The 26,522-nt window shown below is 31.7% G+C and overlaps 1 protein-coding gene across 1 annotated transcript in view; it reads left to right on the top strand.

Moving 5' to 3' along the window:
- The window catches only part of LOC143056126 (uncharacterized), a 192,020-nt gene that overhangs the window by 2,414 nt on the left and 163,084 nt on the right, over positions 1-26,522 (top strand). The window contains exons 2-6 of the mRNA XM_076229212.1: positions 4,667-4,837; positions 11,902-12,042; positions 15,421-15,534; positions 16,419-16,673; positions 18,591-18,711. Of these exons, the coding sequence (XP_076085327.1) occupies positions 4,667-4,837; positions 11,902-12,042; positions 15,421-15,534; positions 16,419-16,673; positions 18,591-18,711 (802 nt within the window). The remainder of the gene's footprint in view (positions 1-4,666; positions 4,838-11,901; positions 12,043-15,420; positions 15,535-16,418; positions 16,674-18,590; positions 18,712-26,522) is intronic.

Raw genomic sequence — 26,522 nt, 5'->3', positions numbered from 1 at the left:
CACATCAGCTATTGTTGGAAATTGTATAAATATAAAATGCAAAGTTTAGTTTTAATCAATGTGTCTACAATAATGAACATATGGTTAAAGTTATTGAATTAAAGATGCTCCATGCTCATTTTAACAAGGGTAGGCATTATATTTGTCAATATATTTATACCTAGCGCTAGTGTTTTTTTCTATAAGAAGTTAATATGTGAATTTCCAGAATGTTCATTTTTTGTTAATTTTGCCTTGCTCATCATTTTAGCTGTTCAAGTTTCTCTTTATATATTACTTTTCTTAAGATAGACACAAAAATGGGCAAAAATCGGACATTGATAATGTCATGAATAACTCATATAATGGACCGGTCTTTTGCAATCCCAAAAAGAGGGGATACAATAGGAAGAATTTAAGGGAGCCATTATTTATTTATTTTTGAATAGAAAGGTGTTTATAGTTAAAGATTTGCCGCCGTATAATGTTATGGCGATATGTTCTTCGTCCGTAAATATGTTGTTGCCAGACAATAACTGTTTATGAATTAGGGACCAAACGGGACCAAAACAAGCAAGTCTTATGGTTCTTCGATATGCTGAATCTAACAATATATATAGATTGTGGATATTGGACAATGTAATAGGTAAATGTCCAATTTCAACTTCTTAAAACCTTAGAACACGTTCATTATGTGTCACAAACCTATGATGTGTCAGATACTGAATCATATACAAGTTCAGAGCTGTAGCAAGCTTGACTGGTGTGTCAATACTTGCCCTAACTGTTCAGGATTCGACCCTCATCGTACACTCCTGCTACAGTAAATAATTATAGTGTTGACTCGAAAGACATCAATTGTTATGCATCGCTCCGCTCGCCTCAACTGTTAAAACCTAAACCCTTATTTTCAACAATTTCCTCTAGCAGAGTATTCTTCATCTGAAGCTAATATTGAATGAAGGTGTGGTAAATATCAATGAGACCATATCCAAATTGAGTTCCCTGAAGTCGCAAACAACGTCCACACTTCAAGTTCTAGATCAACCATTGACGCAATATTTCAAACTTACAATGCAATAGAAATTTAATGCGTTTTATTGTTTTGTTATTACGAACAAACGTATTGAGAAATTTGTGTGTTATTGTTCGCTGGTGTTGGTTTTTTTTAGGGGGAGGGTGTGAAATATAAATTATGTCTTTGGGAAGGGGGTCTCGATTGTTTTTCCTATTTCAAGGTGTTGACTTGAAAAATAAGAGAAATTCCCATGATTCCTCCCACGTCCCAACCCCCAGTGAAAGAAAATGACTGTAATTATAATTTATTTATTTTTAAATCTGTTCTTGTCTACACCATTTTGTAAAGAAAAGGTTTCTCTATAGATAAGTTATCAAGATACTAGGCAATAAAACAACAACAAAAATTAAGAGAATAAATGGCCCAAAGGGATCTTTACTACAGAATATATTCAGACACATTGCACGATTTGTCTATTTTAAATCTATTATAGTTTTCCAGATAAACGCAAAATATAAAAAGCCACCGCCGTAAATCTTCACTTAAAAAAATTAAAACACAACTCTCTATCTGTAATGACCAACAGGACTCAGTAAACAATAAAAATAAATGCAGTTCTTTTATGTTAATTTAGACACCAATCTTATTCTATTACAGATGTTGTGTGTCCAAGCTATGCTTACGCGGATCTTAAATCGCTCCATTCTACTTTCTGTTTAAAGACAATTGGGATTCTCTTGTTTTGTCTGATTGATATACAATGTACACCATTAAAATGTGAAGGCTGACATTTCATTGGCTGATGTAATATTTACAAGAACAGATAGTAAAATGAAGTGTTGTCAGATCATTTTAACCAAAGCTTAGACATATTATTATCTGCACATTATATCTTAATCAGATTGGTTATGCACTGACTCTTCATCTAGTGTGGGCAGGAGCACGTGTATTTCCTTGTGCTCAGGACAAACATATTTTTCGACTTTAATAAAAATAAACTTTTTTTCAATAACAATGTTTATTTTGGGTTTTTTTAAATTTCATTATTGTTTTATTTTTCCCTCATTTTCAATGGAAACAGATTATTTTACTTCCCTTCTGAAATAGATAAAAATCTCTTTCATGAAATTTGGAATCAAACATTTACAAAAAAAGATGCCCCCCCGCCCCCCCCCCCCCCCCCCCCCGCCAATACGGATCCCTAATTACTTGAGTCTGGAGGTGTATATATAAGCGGCTTTCCACGAAACCTTTTATTATTACGGGTAACTGTCAAGTGGCGGTGCATTCATGGTAGCATGTTTGCCTCGAGTGCGGGAGATCGTGGGTTCGAACCCCGGCCGGTTCAAAACCAAAGACTTTTATATTGTTATTTGCTGCTTCCCTGCTAAGCACGCGAAATTAAGGAGTAAAAGTAAAGACTGGTCGACTCGGAATGAGAATAATGTGTCCGGATAAGGTGACATGTCTTCCTGTGAAATAGCATGTTAAAAATCCAGCTCAGGGTGTCGGTCTAGTACAAAGCAGGTTTAATATTCATATCACATTAACATGTTCTCGTACGAATATGCATATCAATTTGCCGCTGGATGTCAAGCTTCCATCCATAATCATCTAACTGAAGCTGTGAAATAAATGCATGAAAGCATAATAAAAAGCTGCACGCAAATGTAATGCACCAAGTTGAAGTGCATCCCATATCTCCTTTTATCCATTTTTTAAGGGGGAGGGGAGGGGGCTATCTTTAGCCGAGTGGTCTAAGAAGTAGAATTATTAGTTTTTCTACCAAGAGTCGGTGGCTCTCTCCGAGCACTTCGGCTTCCTCCACCAAATAGCATGATTGTGTTGAAAGTGGCATTTAACACCAATCAATTAACAAATCAATCAATCAATCATTCATTCATACCGGTATAATTATGCAAGAGTAGATAATTTTGTAGCTTTCGTTATGAAATATTTTTTAAACAGACTTTAAGTTCATTGATGTCTTTTGCAATGAAAAGAAATAAGAAGATGTGGTATGAATGCCAATGAGATAACTCTACATCCAAGTCACAATGTGTAAAACGTAAACAATTATAGATCAAAGTACGGTCTCCAAAACGGAGTCTTTGCTGAAACCAAACAGCATGCTATAAAGGGCCCCAAAAGGAGTAGCTCAGGTAAGGCCCGATTTTGGCCTCAAATTTCAGGTTCATCTGACGAAAGATTGTGGACACCTTTTAAACACTTAAGTGTCTATTTCAGTTGATTCAATTAGTTTATGTAAAAGATTTTAACTGATTTAGTCATTAAAAACGCTCCGATTCAAGCTTAAATATGAAAATCTATCAAATATGCCAAAACATGTCACCTTTCAGATGGTTTTTGTCAAAAATGAAAGCGGCCGCATCCGTGTTCATACTCAACCTTTATATATGTTATGTTATTATCAAATTCAACTTACATTTCAGTATTAAGAATGAACACAAATGCGGCCACTTTCATTTAAGACGGAAACCCTCTAAAATTTAACTAAAATGCTAAATTGTGAAGATTTCAGTAATTTAGCATGACTTAATGATGCTAGTACCCGATATATGTGCATTGTATTGTCAAAAACAGCCCATATTTATGTAGCAGAAGTATTCTACTTTTCAATAAATAACTTAAAATTAACATTTTAACAATTTTGTAAAACTGCTATATTTTGGGGCCAAAAAGGGGTCCTACTGGACCTACTCCTTTGTTTTATCATATTTTCGCCGCAACCGGAAAATTCTTCAATTAGCTCCTGTAATAATTGTCTTAATCTTCCTCCGAAACGTTTGAAACGTTAATTTTTATTAAAATGCACTGTCTCACTTTTTCTTTAAAAAAGCACTTTCGCTAGCGATAGCTACAGATTTGAGCCGGAATTATAGTAACTCCGCAGAAGCAGATCGGATTCAGTTATGACGCAGACATTAATCATTCTTATCGTAATCATGTTCATTGACCATAACGACCCTGAAAGCACATCATATAATGACGTTTCGACATCATATAATGAAGTAAACCGAACCACATGATATAAGATTACAAGCACATAATATAATGACACAACCACATCATATAAAGATGTTTCACATAATATTAGGGAAAATGAACATCATATAAGGATATTTGCACATCATATAAGTATATTTGCACATCATATAAGGATCTTTGCACATCATATAAGTACATTTGCACATCATATAATGATATTTGCACATCATATAAGTATAGTTGCACATCATATAAGAATGTTTGCACATCAAATAAGTACTTTGCACATCATATAAGAATAGTTGCACATCATATAAGTATATATGCACATCATATAAGTATGTTTGCACATCATATAATGATGTTTGCACATCATATAATGATGTTTGCACATCATATAAGTATGTTTGCACATCATATAAGTATGTTTGCACATCATATAATGACAAGTGCACATCATATAAAGGTAAATGCACATCATATAATGAAAATGGGCATAACAAGACAGTTTTGGCGTTCCATAAGAAATGATTTAATACTGTTTTTAATGTATCAAATTAGTGTCAATTTTATCTCTTTTACTGTTTATGAAGTGTAACATATCTATGAATAATGAGATAATTAGTTGAAATAATACATGTCCGATACTACTTTTTGTAGCAATATGTAACGGAAAATCTGGACCAAATGCTTGTAATATACGATATACGATCCCTTACTGTCAGAAAACAAGAACAGGAACAATCTGCAACAGTGGAGGGAGTTGTTCTTATCCAGATATTTGCTCAGACTGTAACGATGGATTCTATAATGATGGACCATTCTGTCGAGGTAAGTATCTCTTGGTCATTGTATCAACTGAAACAATGAACCTTATTCAATAGACCCTACTTTCGCAATACAGCTATTAGGCCATTGTTCAATCTGTTACTATGAATTATACTCAGATATCCCATACTGTCAGTGTAGATATCTCTGTGTCTTTATTTTAGGGTAACTTTATTACTATCAGAGTATATACCTAATGGCTTTGTTCCAGGGTAACCTTATTAGTGTCGGAGTATAAAGCTCAAGGCTTTGTTCCAGAGCAATTTTATTTCTATTTAGCTGGATCATAATGTCAGTGTAAATATATCTAAGCCTTTGTTCCAGGGTAACTTTATTTCTTTTCAGCTGGATTATAATGTCAGTGTTAATATCTTAAGGTATATTTAGATGGACCAAAGATAAAATCCTCAATATAAATTCCCTTTCTATAAAAATGGTAAAGAAGCCAAAAAAATTATCACCACATAGTTGTCAAAGGTGTCAGTGACTCTCAGATCACAATAGTTAGAAAGCCAAACAAATATAAAGTTGAAGAGCATTGAGGACCCAAAATTCCTCAAAAATGTGCCAAATATGGCTCAGGTAATCTATGCCTGGGATAAAAAAAAAATCCTTAGTATTTCGAATAATTCATACATTTGTACTTTTGCAACTGTTAATTTATAAAAATGACCATAAAATTGCAACAAGATCTCTATTATATAGAGAATAATACATGGCAAAATCCGTATCACATTTCGTATCATCCCGAGACACCAATATCAGCCCAAGGGCCTTTAGGCCCGAGGGATGATATTGGTCGAGGGTGATACGGCATGTGATACGGATTTTATCATGTTTTATACGCTTTATCATATATTTCAACAGGAGAGTTTTATATTATATGAACTGTTTTCTGATCCATAGCACTGGGTTACCTTCAGTTCTACTTTTGTCTTGCTTCAAAAGCTTAAAAAGAACTTCTCAATTACTTATCCGAAGCACATGGGTTACCTTACAATTTGCGTGCTGTTGTTTTAAAAATATTTTGTTTATTATTGTATTTTTTATAGTTGCATTTAGTGTGCCAAAAAAATATGAAACCTTGACGTTCGTGACGTCACATACCAAACAATGACGTCATTTAGTAAATTACAACTGACTTCATGTTAAAAAAAAAAAAAAAAAAAAAGTAGGGGTGTGATAAAGGGAAGAGGTGTGATAAAGGGTATGCGATAAAGGGTAGGGGTGTGATAAAGGGTATGCGATAAAGGGTGGGCATCAAAGTTGCGCGATATGGATTAAACAACAGGCTATTTATCACATATGCAAAACTACTGTATCTATAATACTAAAATTACGAGGTCCAATTTGTCAGCCGTCATCACGTAAAAACGACGAATCAAAGAATTCAACTTTATATATAATTAATATAGCACAAAGGTGTAGATTAAAAATAACACCACTCCATGCCCTTTTGTTTTCCACGTAATTAATATTGCCAATAATTAAGAAGTTCCGGGTCGAGTTCGATACCGATACCAATAGTATATTCACCTGTAAGCTATTACCTTATCTGTACGTTCCGCATCTGACAGGCGCACCACCAAACGGTGTATTCAGGAATATGCTATATATATACACGGGTCATAATCACCGGGTTGACACCAGACTTGGGGTAATTGTAATTGTAATCGTTAATCAGCTGTAATTGATTACAATTTTTCAAGTAATCAGTGTAATCATTAATCAGCCAAAAATCTGATTACATGTAATTTAATTTAATCAATTACTTTTCAAAATACCCTGTAATTATGATTACTTTTTGATTACATTCTGATTACAATGAAAAAAAACTAAAATTGTGTTTTTGGTCATTAGATGAACCTCTTGGTTATTCATTTTTGATAAATTTTTAACATACTAAAATGGTATGGTTACTTTAAGCATGTCTACTTCAGTAAAAAATAAACTGTTACAGTACTGAAAAGTCATCATTAGCCTAAGCAGAGACATATAATACAATTATATACCTTTAATCTTGGTAAAAGATATTGTACATGCATGTATATTCATCATTTTATAATGATCTTCATATTAATATCTGATAATAACTGTTATATATTCAAGTAATACTTTTCTTTAACCCTGAATTATAATCTTTTGTTAATTTTTGTGATTTTTGTCAACTTTGAATTGACAGGAAGGAGACTAATTAAGGTTTGTTTTTATTGCAATTACCAATTGAGTATAGCTGTAGGGAAATATATATGATAAAAGATAAATCAGACATGAACATTTATCTAATTAGCACAAACTAAATTAAAAGTTGGACAAATATGTTGTTTAGAATTTTGAAAAATTGAACTGGACATGTAAAATGCAATGATTTTGAGTACTTGCATATTGTTTACAATTTGGTTAAACATTTCTATTAAAACATAGTTTTAACCGGTAACTTTATTTCATCCATATTTAAACTTCCATAAACTGCAACTTGGAATACATATAAATTATGAAAGAGGTCAGAAGACAAACAAAAAACTCTGATGATATATCTTTATTAAATTTAATTCAAAATGATTAAGAGATCATTGGTGATAAAGTGTTTAAATGTATATATATATATATATATGTAGTTAAATTTGGTGTTTATTTAAATAGATGAAGTTTAATTTGAAGTTATCATTTTATAATTGAACCAAATAAAATACTTTCTCAAAAATGCTATAGTTATATTGAACGTTTATCATTCACATCATTCAAAATGTTTTGTTTTTAAATTCATTGTAATCAGATGTAATCATGATTACTTTGCCAATGTAATCATTAATTTAATCAGATACTTTCAGAAATGATGTAATCATTAATTTAATTTAATCGTACAAATGACAAAGTAATTGTAATTTAATCAATTACATTGAAAGTAATCGGACCCATCTCTGGTTGACACTACTAAATTGTTACCTATAATTGTAGTATTTTAATCAGTAAGACTTTCTAAGATAACAATACCACTGTGTCTAAACCACACCGGCAAAATTTGCTCGGACTCGATGGTATCTAACATCCGGCACAATGACGGAACACCAATAGACAAAATAAAGGTAGGTTTCTCCTTATTTTTTTTATTTTTTTTATGATATCGAAGAATATATATACATATACAACTATTTTCTATTGTGAGATGCAATATTTTCTACAACCGTTCTATATTAACGGAGAAATAAGTCAAAATGCATGTCAAAATGACGAATTGAGTGAACTTTGCCTCGAAATTGTTTAATTTCTCGTTAAATTGTTCACATTGTACGGAAAGAAAGGTACGGGAAGATAGATATTGACACGGAGATTGCAAATTTAGTTATTATGAGCATCTCCATAATTGTATCTCTGTGTATGGAACGAAAGAAATGGGTCATGTCAAAATGGAACTGGCCGGTTTCGTCAATGTATACAACCCGGTTTCGTCATAGATTTCAAAATGCATAACCCGGTTTGGTCAAATAAAAAAAATCATAATCGCATTACATTATAATTGATAATTTAACTTCAGCGTTCAAAAGGAGTTTTGTGGGTCGTTGGAAAACAAGTTCGTTCACCGGACAACGGCTTATTATTTATATGAGTCTCAGATTCAAATAAATAATAAGCAAAAACTTGAATTCCTACTCTTATAGAACACAAATATTTTAATTTACTCAGTGTCAGAGTGACCTATTTCATGACGTCTGTGGCCACTTTTTGTTTTTAATTTTTTCCCACAAAAACAGCAAACAAACACATTTTGATCATCGGTCCTGTGACTGCAGTTGAAACAGCTGATGAGTTTTCATTGATAAGTTCATGAAATGACTCATCTAATGCCTCAATTGTAACGTTTTCTGTCATCTGAAATAATAAAAAACAACAGATTATTTTAAAATGTCTATCAACATGAAAAGTTCATACAAATTCCAAGCGACAACAACCCGACCATAGAGCAGAAAACAGCCGAGGGCCACAATGGAGCGAGAAACTCCCGCATCCGGTGGCGTACTTTAGCTGGCCCCTTAATAAATATTTATACTAGTTCAGTGATAGTGGACTTCATAGTAAACTGCGAATACATGTATATTTATTATATTTAAGGGATAATTTTAACTACGATACAAGTTTTGGCACACATCGCGCATTTACTATACAGGCTCTGTCATCGGACGAGTTAAGGTTTTTTCATCATTTTTTATTATTTGTACTTTTTTTGTACTGTTTGTGTCAGCGACCACACTTTGACTCAGTCCATTCCCGAATCACACGCTTGTAATTCCATGGGTGTCTTTGGTTGCTTTATACCATATGCGTTTTGAACATAAAATAGGCAGGTAGTTTTCTTGTTTGAATTGTTTTACATTTATAATATAGGGCCCTGTTGTAGCTTGCTTTCATGCAGTTTGTGTGTTTTTCTCATTGTTTAAGGCATACGCTGACCTAAACTTGATTAATTCAACATAATTTTTGTGTCTAAAAGAAAGTTGTCTCATTGTCAATGTTTATGGGATAAGTGGTTACCGTCACTTCTTCTTAATAAGACCTAGATATAAATGACGGTCATGTTTTGCAAACCAACTTTTATTCACATTGAAAATACAAAACTGTCAGATATTGTATTCGAAAGTTATCTTAAAGTTTCAATTGAATTTGAACTGTACAAAAAATGAATTTGAACTGTACAAAAAATGAATTTGAACTGTAAAAATAATGTGAAAAACATGCCTATGAAAATAAATGTGCCTACCAGAAACGGGTAGAAAGTAACAAATCTCACTGCTATGTTACGGATGCTTGAGTGTGAAAACTCGCTTTAGTGCGCAAGTAACACAGTATATATAGTACCAGAAAATCTGGCAGGACTGCATGCATGATTAATGTGTGCAGAACAGTATAGACTATAGTCGGTTTGGGACTATTCGTCAATGATTGAATGCATAAATGTATAAATAATTGATAGTAAATAGTGTAAACTAAGTGTATATAATATAGTACTAGTATAGTAAATTAAAATTATGGCACAATCAAAACACATCCTTTTATTTTTCATCTTTACATACTACTATTATAAACAAAGAAAATATAATAATGTTACAAAATAATTAGATACCAGTGTTTGCTATTCAGTATTTATATTCCATTTAAAATTAGTTTGAAGTTAAGTGAAATAAGGGATACATACGCCTTTCATTAGGAAAATGTGTATTATCATAATTAACTATGTCCAAAAGTTCCCGTTTAAAATAGATTTTAACACGCCAAGTTTACTTTACAATAAATATATATTTAAATTCTCGAAAGACAATGTTCAGATCCGTGCCAAAGTCTCTTTTCATAAATTGTTTGTTAAAAAAAAACCCAAAAAAAACGGGTGATATATATAGACGAAACAGGGTGATTGTGAAGTAACAACATTGACGAAACCGGTTTATTTTAATTTGACATGACCCTTTTCTTTCGTTCCATACACAGAAATACAATTATTGAGATGCTCATAATAACTAAATTTGCAATCTCCGTGTCAATATCTATCTTCCCGTACCTTTCTTTCCGTTTAATGTGAACAATTTAACGAGAAATTAAACAATTTCGAGGCAAGGTTCACTCAATTTGTCATTTCGACATGCATTTTGACTTATTTCTCCGTTAATATAGAACGGTTGTAGAAAATATTGTATCTCACAATAGAAAATAGTTGTATATGTATATATATTCTTCGATATCATAAAAAAATAAAAAGATAAGGAGAAACCTACCTTTATTTTGTCTATTGGTGTTCCGTCATTGTGCCGGATGTTAGATACCATCGAGTCCGAGCAAATTTTGCCGATGTGGTTTAGACACAGTGAATACGAATACTAAAAATCTGTGACTAAAAATAAGGCGTATTGATACAGTTTTCAATTTGTTAGCGGGCATGACGTAAAACAGCGAATCAAAGAATTCAACTTTATTTATAACTAATATAGGACAATGCTGTTGATTAAAAAAATACTCCATTCCAGGACCTTTTGTTTTCCAAATAATTAATATTACCAATAATTGATAAGTTCCAGTTCGACGGGTTCAAACAGAAAGATTTGAAAGCAGAGAAAACTGTGTATCTTATAATCGGCATGACTTTAGATGACAATACTAATTACTAAAATAAGGCTTGCGCATAGTTATATACTTCAATTCAGTCACGGACCCGCGATATCACGGGTGTGTTCTAGTTTACTACTAAACATATGATAAATATATATATGCAACATGATAAATCTTTCACCCCATATATGATTTTAATGGCCATTGTTATGCCCCACCTAGGGATATTATGTTTTTAATATGTGCGTCCATTCGTCCGTTTGTCCATCTCTCCCGCTTCAGGTTAACAGGTTAAAGTTTTTGGTCAAGTCGGGTTAAAGTTTTTGGTCAAATGTAGTTTTAACTGAAGTAGAAGTCCTATCAACTTGAATCTTAGTACATGTACGCATGTTCCCTATGATATGATCTATCTTATTTTGATGCAAAATTAGAGTTTTGGTCCCAATTTCATGGTCCACTGAACATAGAAAATAAAAGTGCGAGTGGTTCATCCGTGTACTATGGACACATTCTTGTTTTTCATTTATTTTGTTTTTGGCCTCTATGTTTATGAATAAAACAGAAAAAAAAATACACAATGTATATTCATAAGTTCTTGCTCTTGAATAAAGAGTTTTACTTATTTTTAGTGTTTTAGGCAAAACATATAGTATATATATAGAGAGAAATAGTTAACAAAAATGCAAAATCGATCATTCCGATCAGCAAAACAATATCAACAAAATAAACGAGATTTGAGTCATGAATTATATTCTAGTCTACAAATGTTGGAGTTTAAAACAATTTTCGTAATTATGTTGATATTGATTTGCTGATTGCAATTGCCAAAGGTGCACATAGATTCGGGTGAGCGACACAGACATGCACTTAAGAGCCCTTAGTTTAAGTATATGTTTCCAAAGGTGATATTGGATTAATAATTTTAAATCATCATGTATTCGTCATATTGATAATTGTTAATATTTTTTCAGTATGTGGGACCATTGCTCACTGTAATCACAGAAGGTGCGAAACCTCTAACGATCATCACTGTGTATGGTGTGAAGGAGAAATTATTGATAAACAGTATTGGAGAGCCTACATTAAATCTCCTAATAAGAGAAAGTGTCAGCGTAAGTAGAGTTATGTCCTTGTATAAGCTGGTGGTTTTCTAAGGTAGAAATTTTTTGAATTAGTATAATACCCTCTGCGACAAAGTTCCGGAATATTGTGGATTGACTCTGCCTGTATGTCTGTCTGTATGGGAAATTTTGAATCCCAGTTTGTGAAATCCAGGTTCATAATTAGTTATGCCTGTAAGGATATTTACGATTCCTGATATTTTGAGAACTTGGCATGATTAGGGCTCGTCTGTCTGTCTCTAAGGGCAAGGTTACGAACTTAACATCCCCATATTAAAATATGCATAGTTGTGGCCAACTCATGACTCTTTGAAGGCTCTCACAGATTTTGATATCATTGTGAATCTCAAGCTAGTTTCTTTCGAATTAGGTTGGAATGTCTGTCGATAAGGTCAAAGTCAATACTTTGTATATTGAAAGTAAGTCGGGTGGTGTCTATGAAACTTTTATACATGTATCTACAGGATCGCAAGCCCAAAACATTTCCTTTAGTTATTTTAAGCTACGGTTCTGCTTATGCTTTCGCTCTATGACTTTCAAACAACAGATATATCTATGTGTCGAATAATTTAAACTGCTTTTAGGTATGTTTTTTACTGTTTTATACCACAATTTGTAAGTGTTTAAATCCTGTCTATTTACAATATAAAATATTTGCTGAATCCAATACCCAAGTATCCACTTCATACTATGCAGCCTCTATGACACTAATCAAACAGTTGTGATAAAGAGTGACTTGTCTGCTCTTATAACTCAATGCTAACCTTTGACATTATCTGTAGTCCGACTTTTAAAGTACCAAAATATCTATTACAATATATGATAAAGACTTTGTTTACAGCAATTAGGGGACAAGACCTTGCTGTGTAACAAAAGACGTTATCGATAGAACAGATGTAGTACATGTACATGAAAAACGAGTGATGACAACTTTAAGTGTTTTGATGACAGTAAATTATCTATCTCGTCAGTTTCATGCTACATTTATCAAAGCAAAAGCTAAGTTATATTTATAGCACGCCTTTTACGAATTAACTTATTTAATTCACGAAAAGCGTAGCTTTGAGTGAATTAAATATGTTAATGAGTAAGGCGTGTCTATATATGATTTGTAACATTAATTGGCTATGACACATGTCAAAGGTTAAACCCTGACCAATAACGCTTTACTGCACTTTTCAATATGTCAATCAAATAGTGGCGTGATACTATATCTGATTTCCAGAAAATTAACACATGCAGCAAATGTCAGTCGGATTTGTTTGTCCGATAAAGGTACGTTTAAAATTAAAAGAATTGTTGCCGTGGGATTCATACTCGATAGTCATTTATGTGTTATTGACTATTTTTTCTTCCTAAAAATTCTTGAAAAAGGGGGTGTGGTTGGGAGAGAGAAAAAAAGGGGGGTGGCTTAGTAATGCAAAATTTTATTCTATGTTTATTTGCCCTCAAATCCGAAAAAAAGACGTGTAGTTTCTAAGGACGTTGTGATAAAACATATCCCTAATACCAATTATAAAGGTAAATCAAAATCTTCTTTCATTCCAAAAAACTGGGGAAAGATCGTTTAATTGCAATGGTTGCGTGTTGAATGCGTGCAAGGTCCAGGGACAAATGGTTGAAGCATTTTCAATACACGGAAATAGACCTTTATGAAATTAAGAAAATTACTTAACATCAAGTGCCATATATTTTTTTAGACTATTATTAATTTCGACATGATAAAACATGTATCCAAGCAAAACAACTGTAGGAAAATGTATAGTCATTTCTATTTCATTTTGTTTAAATCTTTCATTGAGGGAATGACATTTTAACTGTAAGAAAGAGGGAGGGGTATGGTTTGTTTTTCTAAAAAGATATTCTCATCCCCAATTTGATGAGCGAGAAAAAATATTCTGGTCAAGCAGATTGCAAAAAAAAATTCTGAATCCAGATTTCCCCCCTATCTTATAGTTTTAAATATTGAAAAAAAATAATTTGATTTTTAGCGTTGAAAAACTAAATAAGATTGATCGCGCTTTGCGCGTAAAACAAATTTCCGATTCAAACATTAAACCATAGCCCCCTTGAAGTTAAATGGCTGCTCCCTAATTACTATCCCAAGGAGGTGGAGCTAGTCTGTGCATTACCAACTTTTGAGATGGAAGTTAATGCACTGGTTTAAGCTCCTCCCATTCTTTGCTATTCAAACGAGAATCATCAACGGCGGGATTGTAGAGTGAAATAACTAAAAAATCATTCAGTTAACGCACTCCTCTAAAAATAACCGAATTAACTCACTAGAAGATCAAAGGAAAATTTACCATTCATGTTACAAGATATGATATTTCTTAGTATGTTGAATTCTTATATGAAGAACCAAATTAATCCTTTACAGTTAGTTTCAAAACAAAATCTACCACACGTAAACTAACCTAGTGTTGTAGTTTTAACATTTATAACAGTGTAACAGACAGACGAACAAAATGAAACTAGTCCGACTCACTGGTAGTGTTCGTTTCGAGGGGAAAAACAAAATGATAGGCCGACTTTTCAAATCATAGATATTTACACAAAATAACTGTTATGGTTTCGGTTGGATATAGATGTGTTATGTATTATCGTTTATAGTCCAAATAATTATAAAATTTATAAAAATTGTTTGGACTGGTATTGTGAAATAATTGTATAAAGCTCGAGACTGCATGTTCGTTACGTAATTGCGTCCCTGTTTGTGATATCCTGTGGTGTCTGTCGTTGATGGAAAATGTTCGTTGTTCTGCTGTTTGTATGTTGTGTCGACTATTATATTATTTGTTTGTGCGTTTCTCTATGATGAGTGTTCTTTCGTGTGCATGTTCTGTATTTCTGTCACGTAGTGTTGTCCTTTTAGCAAAAAATGTTTAGCATTATCATATAAGCGGAAGGTTTGGCTAGCCATAACATCAGGTTCAACCCACCATTTTTTCTTAAAATGTCCTGTACCAAAGTCAGGAATATGGCAGTTGACATCAAATAGTTCGTTTCTATGTATGTTGGTGTTTTTTTGGTTTTTTTTGCACTTCAGTGTTCCTGTTTTCCTTTGTTTTTCTGTTATACTTGATGTGATTCTCTCGGTTTTAGTTTCGTAACCCGGATTTGTTTTTTCTCAATCGATTTATGGCTTTTGAACTACGGTATACTACTGTTATTTTGCCTTTATTTGCCAACTTAAGTGTAAGGATTTTACCCTTGTAGTAAAACTACATTTTATATTTGGTGACAAATAAAAGATATGTCTTTATAAAACCTTTCATATTTGATACACTGTTACCAGCTTTTATGTTAAAAAAATGTGATGATCCTACATAAGGATCAATATAATATGATGTAATTCTAAATTTACAGAGGCTTGTTCCTGGAGAACAGATAGTACTCGCTGTTTCCCTGGAACGTGTACTAATGAACTTGCCAGTAAATGTATATGCAATGCTTACTTTAGTGGACGACATTGTGAAAACAGTGAGTATAGAACTGATTTGCATTGGACAGTAACTCAGGCTACTTTAACTCATAAGCACCAGTTCAATTGTTAGTTCAAAACAATGTAATTTCAATAATTAATAAATTCAGGATATGCAATTTTGATATTGTAAAAAGTAATCGGCAGAGGGGTGAAGTTGTAGATAAGAATTTTGCATAATTATAAGTCAGTTGGATTTATTTTTGAAAACGGCAAGGTTAAGCATGTTTCTTTTAAACAGAACCAACACATTAAAGAAAGACTTGACATTGAATTGCGTTGTAGTACAACAGTTCCTCTTTTGGTAGCGCTTAGAGTATTGTAGTCGCTATTCTTCAGACTAGTCGGAAATTTAGAAAAAAATGTATATTATTCCGGTAATCCTGTCTGCTATAATGCTATTTTCCTGGCCATACACATAACAATGATTAATTAATATGTTTTGTCAAGTGGTTATTGTAGCATCCAGTGGAGAATGTAGTGGCAAAAAAATACCTCTTGTGCAAACACTGGCAATGTTTTCGTTTCATGAAATATTATCTTTTAAATGAACATATTTGATTGCATTTTATTTAGAAATATTTATAATATTTTTTACAGAGAAATTTCGACTTATAACATAGGGTTTATATTTAAGGACAACGAGAAGTGACAATAACGTGAATTGGTCACAAAAAGATTTCCTACATCTCTTTTTACTCCTTTAAAATATTACTTTCATGCTTTTATTGTTATCGAATGTTTAAATCTTTATTACTTTCAACTAGGAAAATTTAAACATCATACTGTTGATATTGAATAATAGATAAGAACTGAATTTTTCTTATAGCTTACCACTAAAAGAAAGTCATTAATGCATACATATTCTCTTTTTTTTTTGTAGTTGACAACACACCAACGATACTATACAATTATTGTAAATTTTATGATAAAGATGGACATAATATATTAGAAAATGATGGTAACTGGAACACCACTGGCCATCCAACTAAATGGACAAATTATGATGGATATACAAAGGTTTCAGTTGATTTAACAGCAAAATATTTTCAGCCAAAAGTTGATATTACTGATCATTATGTGAAAAACTACAGAATTGGCTTAATTGAGGGAAAAGTAACTCTTTATTTTTGTAAAGGTATTTATATATCATTGTGTTACAATCTACCTTTTTAAAGTAAAATTAACCTAATATCAACTATTTTCAGCATCAACATTATATCAGTATAAGACAATCTATTCAATGAAAAAAGTAAATTATTAAGTCATGGATTTCGTTACCGCAACTCAAACAAAAATGAAATTGAGGAACAAATCATGTCAACAATTGATAACCAAATTGTATGACTTCTTTGTTATGTGAAAGTGATAAAGTTTCACATGCAAATGAGCAAACAAATCACAACAACAAATTACAAACAAATTGCTATTGACTTATAAGCAAATCATAAACAAATTGTCAAGAAATTGTTATCAAATCTTTAGCATATCAGAACGAATTCATATTACTACCTCAAGCAAATCGCAAACAAATTATTTCAAATTATGAAGAAATTATAAACAAAAGGGTATTAAATCTTTTACATATCAGAAGTAAGTCATGTTCCTTCTTCAAGCTAATTACAAGCAAATCGTCAATAAATTAACTTTAACATCGACTCACAGATAAAATAATCTGTTCTGCCCCTGAAACCCCCAAACTTTGAAATACACTTGTCTTTTTTTTACCTTAGCTACTCCTCTGATTTTTAAGGGATCACTTTATCTGGTTGCCCAAAGGAAATAGATGTTCCCTATGTGAAAGGTTTGTCTCACTTCTCCAAAATTTGACTCTAACGAGATTTGACACCCACATGGGCAACCACGTTTACAAGAAGGATGTCGAATAGGCAATGGGTCTTAGTCTGAGTCCAAATCTAATAATGTAGCTTTGCAACTACAGCCCTTGACCTGGCCAGTAAACATCATGAACAATTAAAACATAAAACTTGCCAGTGTATTTTGTACACATATTTTTTTTTTAATTTATCTGTTGACTTTAGGAAGTCTTTTTGAATTTTCCTCGGAGTTCAGTATTTTTGTGTTTTTACTTTTTAACATGGAAAATATTCATAGTTGGAGTTGGCTATCTACACAGCTATTTAAAATTCTTTTTGAGATAGAGAAGGAAAGATTTTTTTAATTTGAATTTTTTGTCCGAAAGACAACAGTTCTCGGGCCAGCTACCTACAGTTTTCATAAAAATTATCTGACTGCGCTACCTATTGTCTACCTAATTTATCCTTAATTACAATTCCCATTTTAAGCTTTGACTTTCGGCTAACTTAAAATATATATTTGTATGCAATTAAAGAACCCTTTTGAGCACGCTCACACACCCCACGCCCTTTCATTGCCACTAGACAAACACAATCTCAAGTCTTAATCTTTTAAGTTCAAAGACTCTACAAAAGTCAACTGACTAAAACTTTCTTGTCGAAAGGCACATAAAGATTTAACGTCCTCATTAACTACAAAGTTTCATGAAATTATGTTGTGTGGTTTCATAGGAGTTTCGATTACAAGCAGTAGTATATTTACGCCGAAATTCTAAATTCAAAAGGGCATACATGTAACTCCTAGAAAAGAAATTGGATTATATTTTTCTGTTGATATGTTCATCTACATAGTATGTCCTTATTATTTACAAAGTTTCGTGGAATTCTGTTGTGTGGTTTCAGAGCAGTTGCGATGACACAAACTGTTGCATTTGTATATTAAGGCTAATAAGTTCAAAGGGGCGTAACTGTCTGAAAAAAATGAATCATTATTTCCTTTTGATATTCATATCTACATAGTATGTCCTGGTTATCTACAAAGTTTCATGAAATTCTGCTGTGTGGTTTCAAAGGGCATCTACCTAAAGATAATTATTACTCTACAATATATAAAAACTTTAGGATATTTTTTTTTCTTATATAGTTTCTTCAAATGTACCAGAGATTGAACAAATAGAAAGATAAACAATTGGTTCAACTATTAGCACACACTTTTTGTTTTTCTTTTATTTGCTTAGGTTCAACATGTAAAAAGATGATAAAAACTTGTCCCCGTATGAATAGAGATGCACCAATATCATCTACAGAGTGCAAATTTACCTTTGACATCAATGCATGGTCATTTAAACATAATGATAGGTATGTAGATATATTATTGTAGTTACTTTAAACATTATTATTTTTTGCTCAACTTAATATGAGCTTTAGCTATTGCTTGATATCTTTCTATGGTCAACATTTTAAAATTCTTCTATCAAATCCCTTAACAATTGATAATATTTGACTTAGTAACCTATAGAAGGCAGTTTATAATGTCTAATTTCATTTTAGTCCATCAATTAATTTGATTGCAATTGCTGTCATTATTTAACACATTGTATCTTAAAAACCATAATAGACACATAAGATCTATACGTGCAAATGTTTTAGAATGTCAAGATATATATACCGTCTTTTCTAACAAAATTATCGGAAGCTCTTTAAGGAGTTTTTGCCGTGAAATGATAGTTTTGGACAACCCAAAGAGTTTGTTGCAATGAAGTGATTCAAAAATTATCTTTCCAGTAGCGAGTATTTTGAGTATATCCTGCACTTTGTATTTTTTTTAATTGATAAAAATAAATATAAAAATCTATGTTTTTGTAGGCAATTATACTACCTTCTGTGTTTTTTACCACATTGTCTGATATTCAGGTCCATGGTCGCACTCTTTAGGTGTAATACAACCAATTATTCATAGTACGTCACATTCGGTTTCATACGAAAAAGTGTCAAGAAAATATACCCTTGATTTTTACAGTTGTAGGTAATTAACCCTGCATTTTATTGCACAACAAATGTTTGAATCAATAACATATTTCTTGTGTGTTTTAAAGCATTATTTTTTTCTTTTTTGGAAACTTCAAGGAACATTGTTACCAGGAAAACAATTGGGCGAAAATTTGATTGATTTACTTTCGGGGATTGTTATTATCTTATTTGCAATAACTTGTTATTTGAAATGTTCACTGTAGTACTGGAAAGGATAAAAACAAATTCTCATGTCAAGTATTTCTTTATTTGAAACAAAGAACTATTCTGAGTGGATTGAGTCTCAAAACACATTTTTTTGGGAAAATGCCTTGATCTACGGATATACCATGAATATGAGTAGGCAGATCCAAACATACTTAGTGTCCTTTTTTCCTATATTGGACTATACAAGAAAAACTGTTTCCCAAGTAGTTCTCTAATTGATTGATAGATTGTTAGTTGCTTAACGTCTAGTTGCAAATATTTCATGCATATTCGGGACGATATAATTCTTTAAGAAATATACAGAAATAAGAAAATGAAATGTTTTTTGAAGGAGTAACAACAAATAATATACTGAAAGGGAACCATTTTATGTCCTTCGCCGAAACGCGGCATAAAAAGTAGTTTTACGTAAGGATTTATTGAAACCTCCATGGAGTCAGTAAACTTTTATATGGATAGTTTATTCAGCTTGAACACTTCAAATACGCATTTATTATCCCATTTCTTACAATTTTATGTAAAGTTTGCCCAAAATTTATAAGCCTTAAAAGTTAAAATTTACAGGGAATGAGAGGTATAAATGGACCAATCGCTGTAGATGTCGTCTTACGTTATATAAGATTTCTCTCAAACTATTGAACTGATTGTTACAAAACTTGACAGTAATGGCAGATTAACCAGTATTTCGCAGAAAGTTAGTCACATTAAGTGTATTCAACTAAAATGTCTTCTTAATAAATTGGAAGCTACATATGCATAATTTTCAAAAGAAAGTATGATTTCTTAAAAATTTGCAGCTTTTAAAATAACTTATAATTGTCTTAGTAAATCATGTAAAATAAAGCATGAAATTTATCAATATTTGGATTTGTAGTGAATTCTTTTGACAATAACATTTTCCTCTTGTTTTTGAAATAGGACGATTCGAATAAATAATGAAAATTGCCACCTAATAAGTAACAGGCACAAATATCACAAATTCGATCATCTCTTGCTATTCCCCACAACCTACCCTTTTCAACGATCACTTTATAATTATTAACACATTTAAAATTACATAAAGATTTGCCTAAATCTGTTGGACGATCTATTAAACATTTTCAAAACAATGGTTTCTTTAAAAAATTATATAATTGAGACATTTAGGTTATTCATACACAGAAGCATATCATTTTTGCTTAAATTGGTCACATAACCTCAGCCTTACAATTAGCTTGGTTTGCAGATTAAGACACAATTTGAGTTAACCAATATTCGGAACAATCACATTTATTTAGAGTATGTTCAACACCACGTATCCTTTCTGAATTGTACATATTTCTGTTATGCATGGTGTATTACAATTTCAACAAATTAAAGGAAATCTTATCTTGCTTATTGCATAAGAAATTTTCCATACACCAATTGTCCTACTTTTGCTAAATACATCAAAAGGATATCTACCTAGTTCTCCATATATAATACAATTAGGAGTTGACCTTTCTAAACACTTAAAAAAATCTTTTTAAACTGCATAATAAAATTGAGAATGGAAATGGGGAATGTGTCAAAGAGACAACAACCCGACCAACTAAAAAACAACAGCAGAGGGTCACCAACAGGTCTTATTGTAACTATAACCCACACTTCACACCCATATAACAAAATAGGTGCTCCCATTGTGTCATACATTTGTAATTGAAAATCAATATGTTATCCTAGACTTCTACATTTTCGTAACATACTATACATGGCTTTTCTTCCTTGTTCTAACTGTTTGTTCTGGTTATTATAAAAGATCCGTTATACGTAAATATAACGTCTAAATAAGCACTTCAAAAAATTTGATTTGGTGGACTAAATTTACAATTCTATATAAGCCCAACTCCCACCTTTTGCAGTGGAAAATGTCTATTTTCAGGCAAAGACCATATAAATTTGACTTTTGAAGAACTGTTATAAATCTGATATATCAAACGAGTCTTCAGCTGTTTTATAGATTTTACATTATATATCAAGGTATTTAAAAAGCATTTGTTTGCAATATTTATATTTGTAGGTCCAAATCTTGACATGGGGACGAAGTCCCCAATAACAGTCATGACAGTAGAAAATTAAATAAAAAAAAAAAAATCGGGAAAATTTTCCCGAAATTTTTATTGTACTAATAAACTCAAAATCGTTCAATTTTTTCGATGTCATGTTTTGAATTCCCGCATCTGCGCAGAAATCTACAATGTACTTCCTTTACCTGTCTCGTTTGTATGAAACTTTGAGTAAAATATATATTTATCAGTCTAGTATAAAATAGTAGGAACGCACTACCAATTTCATTCTTAATAATTCCTTGATATGAAAAAACGTTTCCTGATGATAGCTTTTCTTTGTTTACATTGCATATGACGTCATCACTTAAATAACGTCGCAACTAAAATCCATAACAACAGAACCAAAATTGGAAACGTTACGGTATTTCCGTTTCTTTTTTTTTAACAAATATTTAAGTTACAAAAAAAAATATTCATACAGTACAGACTTCGTCCCCATTTACAGGTGATGCCTGCCTCATATTAGTTGAAACTGTTCGATTTAGATGGTATAATAACACCCAAAGTTTAAATAGAAGAATAACCATATGGTCTTTAATATTCTATTGTTATGAAACTTGATATACCGTCTCATAGTTCGCTTATCTTAGATCATGTAAAGTTTTATTAAAATTTGTCAAGTCTTTCTATCCTAAGAGATGAACTCAGAAATTGATTCTGTACTTTTGCAAATTCTCTAAATACTGTGAGGGTATCAACTTGTCAAGCTGAATGAAAGCAAAGGATGTTCATATTCTTTACACTTTTCTGTGGAAAGAACTTTTGATTTTGTTCTTATTATTTTTATTTATTCTGCCAAACCATTGTCTTGCCATAGAAAGTCGTTTCGCAAGAGGTTGCTTAGACATTTTGGATATTATATCGAACAGTAGTTGTGCTTTTAAATCTTGCCCTTTTAAGCGGGAGACTGTTTGATTGTAACAATTATCTCCCAAAATACAGTTTTTATGTTATTGACTCTCCTTCATAACAAAAAATAATAACTACAAAATTTTGGATGATTGGATCGAAACGATCCAGTTAAATCTTAAATGAGTTATCTACCTTTAACAAATAAATTTATCCTTCTGTTTTTGTATCTCATAAACCGTGAGTCGTATCAACCTAGAGTAATTTCATTTTAGGTCTTTGGGTCCTAATTTAGAAAATGAGGTCAAGCTTTTCAATTTTGACATTTGCTTGCTTTTGCATTTTTTTCTGACATTTTTAAAGTTATATGTAAAAGAACAAGTTTTAAATTTTGCCTTATTGTGATATATTTGGTATAAAAAATCCAAATTAATAACATGTTATTAGAGTTATTGCCTCTGAAATGTTTTTATCTTAGGTTAAATTGATTATTTCTTCAGATTGGTACATGATAAAGACATAAGGTTTTTTGCAAAATGTTTGTTAACAGATAACCTTGGAAATTGTCAACCGGAAATGTTCTTGAGTAAATCGCACTTATTTCATGGAATAATACCTTGAAACCATATGTATTTAAATGAACATACATAAACCTATCATTTAAGAGTGAAAGTGACATTCTGTTACCCGGAAGTAGCCAATTATCTCCCTCATTGTAGGCAAAAGTATAATCTTGTATGAATATTGTTAGTGCTTCATAAGCCTTTAAAGGCTGGCTGATATGGTATACTATTGCTTATGTATTGGAATGTAGTTGTAATTTCATGTATATTGTATCAGGTTGCACTTTAAATAAAATAAAATCTAAATCTATACAAACTATATATATTTGGAATCAGTGTGAATAAAGCTATTATATGAGACCAAAAGTGGGATTCTCAAAACCGGGAGAAGCTAATTATCTCCAATTTTATAGGCAAAAGTATATAGAAACCATATATTTTTTAATCAAAATCAGTGTCAATACAGCTATCATATGACCAATAGGTACATATTCTAAACCGGAAGTTTGGCAATTATCTCCCTTATGTCAGGCAAAAGTCAATCGGAACTACTCGGCTTTTCTGGTTGCACTGCATAGCGAGAATGGCCGAGTAGTTACGATTGAGGCAAAAGTATATAGAAACCATTTATCTATTGATTCAGTTTGAAGAAAACTATGATTTGACGTCATAAGTTACTTTAGTTAACTGGAAGTAGGTTCTTATCAATTATTTAGAAAATTGATTTGGAAATACCTTCAATTGTTCTCTGAGCAATTGTTATTTTAATTTGATAGAAATTCTGTAAAAATGTCCGATATTAAAGCTGATTTTCTATTTGATTGGTTTTCATGTCTGTTTTTCTAGTCATATCGGCTTAATTCAAGTTTCCATAACCATTGTGAACCCTGAATCTTTAGAAAAATAAGATTAACACAGAAAAAATGTGCAAATTGAGTTGTTTTTATGGTCGTGCAACGATAGTTGTACCTGTTTCCTTTTATATGACATCTTTTTTACGTAGGATAGTAATTGGTTCAAATATATGCCTGTTAAGACTCAAATTATATGCTATATTCCACTGAAAAGTAAAAAAAAAACTTTGCATCAAACTATACTGTTTCCAAAGAAAAATTGTATGCACAAGTTCTATTGCACCCAGAATTATTAGATCATGTCACCTCAGAATAGAAATGATCATGAGAAAACAAATTTCCATTTATAGCTTATGTACGCATTTTTATATGTAAATATGTTTTACGGCCTAAATTGACCCCACATTGATTTTTAAAGTCTTTCATGGCCACGAACCACTTCATACGCATGTCATAAACTTAGTCTTGTGTGCACGATTTTATAATTTTTTTACGCAGCCATTTCGTATAATAATCTAAACAATATTTCAATCTGTAAGTGTTGTGTGAAAATATGGCAGCTAATTAATGGTCTCGTTGTGAAGCCAAAATTAACTGCATACGTGAAACACTGGTTCTCCGTTAAAACGCCCATTTTATAACGTTATTTTGTCACTCCGTAAGAAAGCAAACCCAACGACTTCCAGTTATATACCCGTAGCTTGTTATGCTTAACGTAATGGTACCCTAATTGCACCGAGTACCCACATTGCACCTATTTAGCAAAACTAGCAGCGAAAATCTTACAAGATTTCATAGAGACTAAACAATTTGTATTTTTATGATTTGATACTTAGCAGTTGGAAAGCAGGTCACGGTTTGACCCCAAGTTTATCAGCAACAATAGAGTCACGTGACCGTGAAAATTCAGTAAAAAAACGGATGAGACAAACCTCATTTTAACTCACTGAATACTATTGTCGTAATAAAAACTTATTGACCTAACTAATCTTGAGTATCCATAGTTTATTCTCGTCAAAGCTCACACATCAAATCAAAGTCCTTTATTCTTTATTTTATCTGCAAACTTGGAGTTTGGGTGAAAATTGTCAAGTCTCCTGAACGAAAAATCTAAATATTTACGAGGAAACTAAAAATGATGGGCTGAATTTAAATTTAATAAAGCATCTCATTAAGACAAACACTCGATATGAATATCTCGGCAATAGAATGTTGGATACGCAAACGTCAAATTGATTTCAAACCGAAGCGGTGGTTTTTATGCCGATTTGTGCAAGTGGTTATCTCCCCTTAATATCACTCGTCAAAAATAAAAACCCAGCAAAATGCATAAAAATTAAAAAAGGAGTTTACTTTACAAAAATTAGAAAGAAAATAAACGAAACTCGATTTATAACTATGTTATGATAATATAAAGAAGAGATACTTCCCCCCTATTTTTCAGAGAAGGACTAATTAAATGTAAATATTAAAAGACAAAATATTACTGCAGTAAAAAAAAAAAACAATTCAGAAATGTGGATAATGACACCTACATGTAAAATTAAAAACCTAGCTATATTGAAAGAAATTAGATCTGGCGGATGAAATATACTACATGCAGAATTTTTTTAAACACTTCTGATAATATTTAATGCAATAAAACATAGTTTATACAATTTCAATAATCTTTCTGAAAATTGATATAATTATTAAATAAATATAGTACTGATCATATATATTTTATATTCTATAAAGTGTGACCAAGAGTCTCAACAAATTTCTTCAAATGAAGAGAGCCTTTAAACTCAAGCCTAATGTTTCTTAGTTGATTGCAGAACAGTAAAATACAAAAAAGGGATTTATAAGTTTTATACCAAAAATATTGACAGAAATTCTGTAAAAAAAATATATGCTTTAAATTATAAGTGAAAATGACACAATTTTGAATTTCAGAATCATTATTATTGTAAAATTAAACTATTAGATTAGCTTGCACAGTAGCCCTTTGTCTTATTTCTCAGAGTATTTTATAGATTATGAAAGTAATCTTTTTGGAAAAAATGGGGCTTCTTCTCTTGAACTAGTCCAAATAATTATGACGTCTGGCAAGGCTATTTTAATTTTTTTCTGGGACGCCTTCCTGCGACAATGTGGGATCAAAAAAAGTCAAAATCGAAAAATACCCACAGCAGACTGCATGATTATCTGGACTACTCTTGAACAGGTTGCTGTATCAGCTTCTTTAAATAATTACATATTTATAAACAAAGTATTGTATATATACTTTACCTGAATACTAGTTAACCCTTTACTCCATGGAAATAATTTTTTTACATACTTGATTCGCATAGGATTTTTTCAATAAAAAAAAATCATCATGTTTAAAGTATTAAAATGCATTGTTAAAACGAATATTTCATCAATGAAATTCCAGCCAGATATTCTCATGAACAACCTGTTTATATTAGATACAACTTTTATTAAGTCTGATTCTCATTTGTCTTAGGCAAGACGTTTTAACTGAGGCACTACACAGGCGTCAAAAGGCGTCATTATGGAGTAAAGGGGGTGGCGTCAAAAAGCGTCATTATGAAATG

This window comes from Mytilus galloprovincialis, chromosome 13 (assembly GCF_965363235.1).
Source record: "Mytilus galloprovincialis chromosome 13, xbMytGall1.hap1.1, whole genome shotgun sequence".
Classification (NCBI taxonomy): domain Eukaryota; kingdom Metazoa; phylum Mollusca; class Bivalvia; order Mytilida; family Mytilidae; genus Mytilus; species Mytilus galloprovincialis.
Note: the sequence above shows the minus strand (reverse complement) of the source record. Positions and strands in the feature narration are given on the sequence as shown.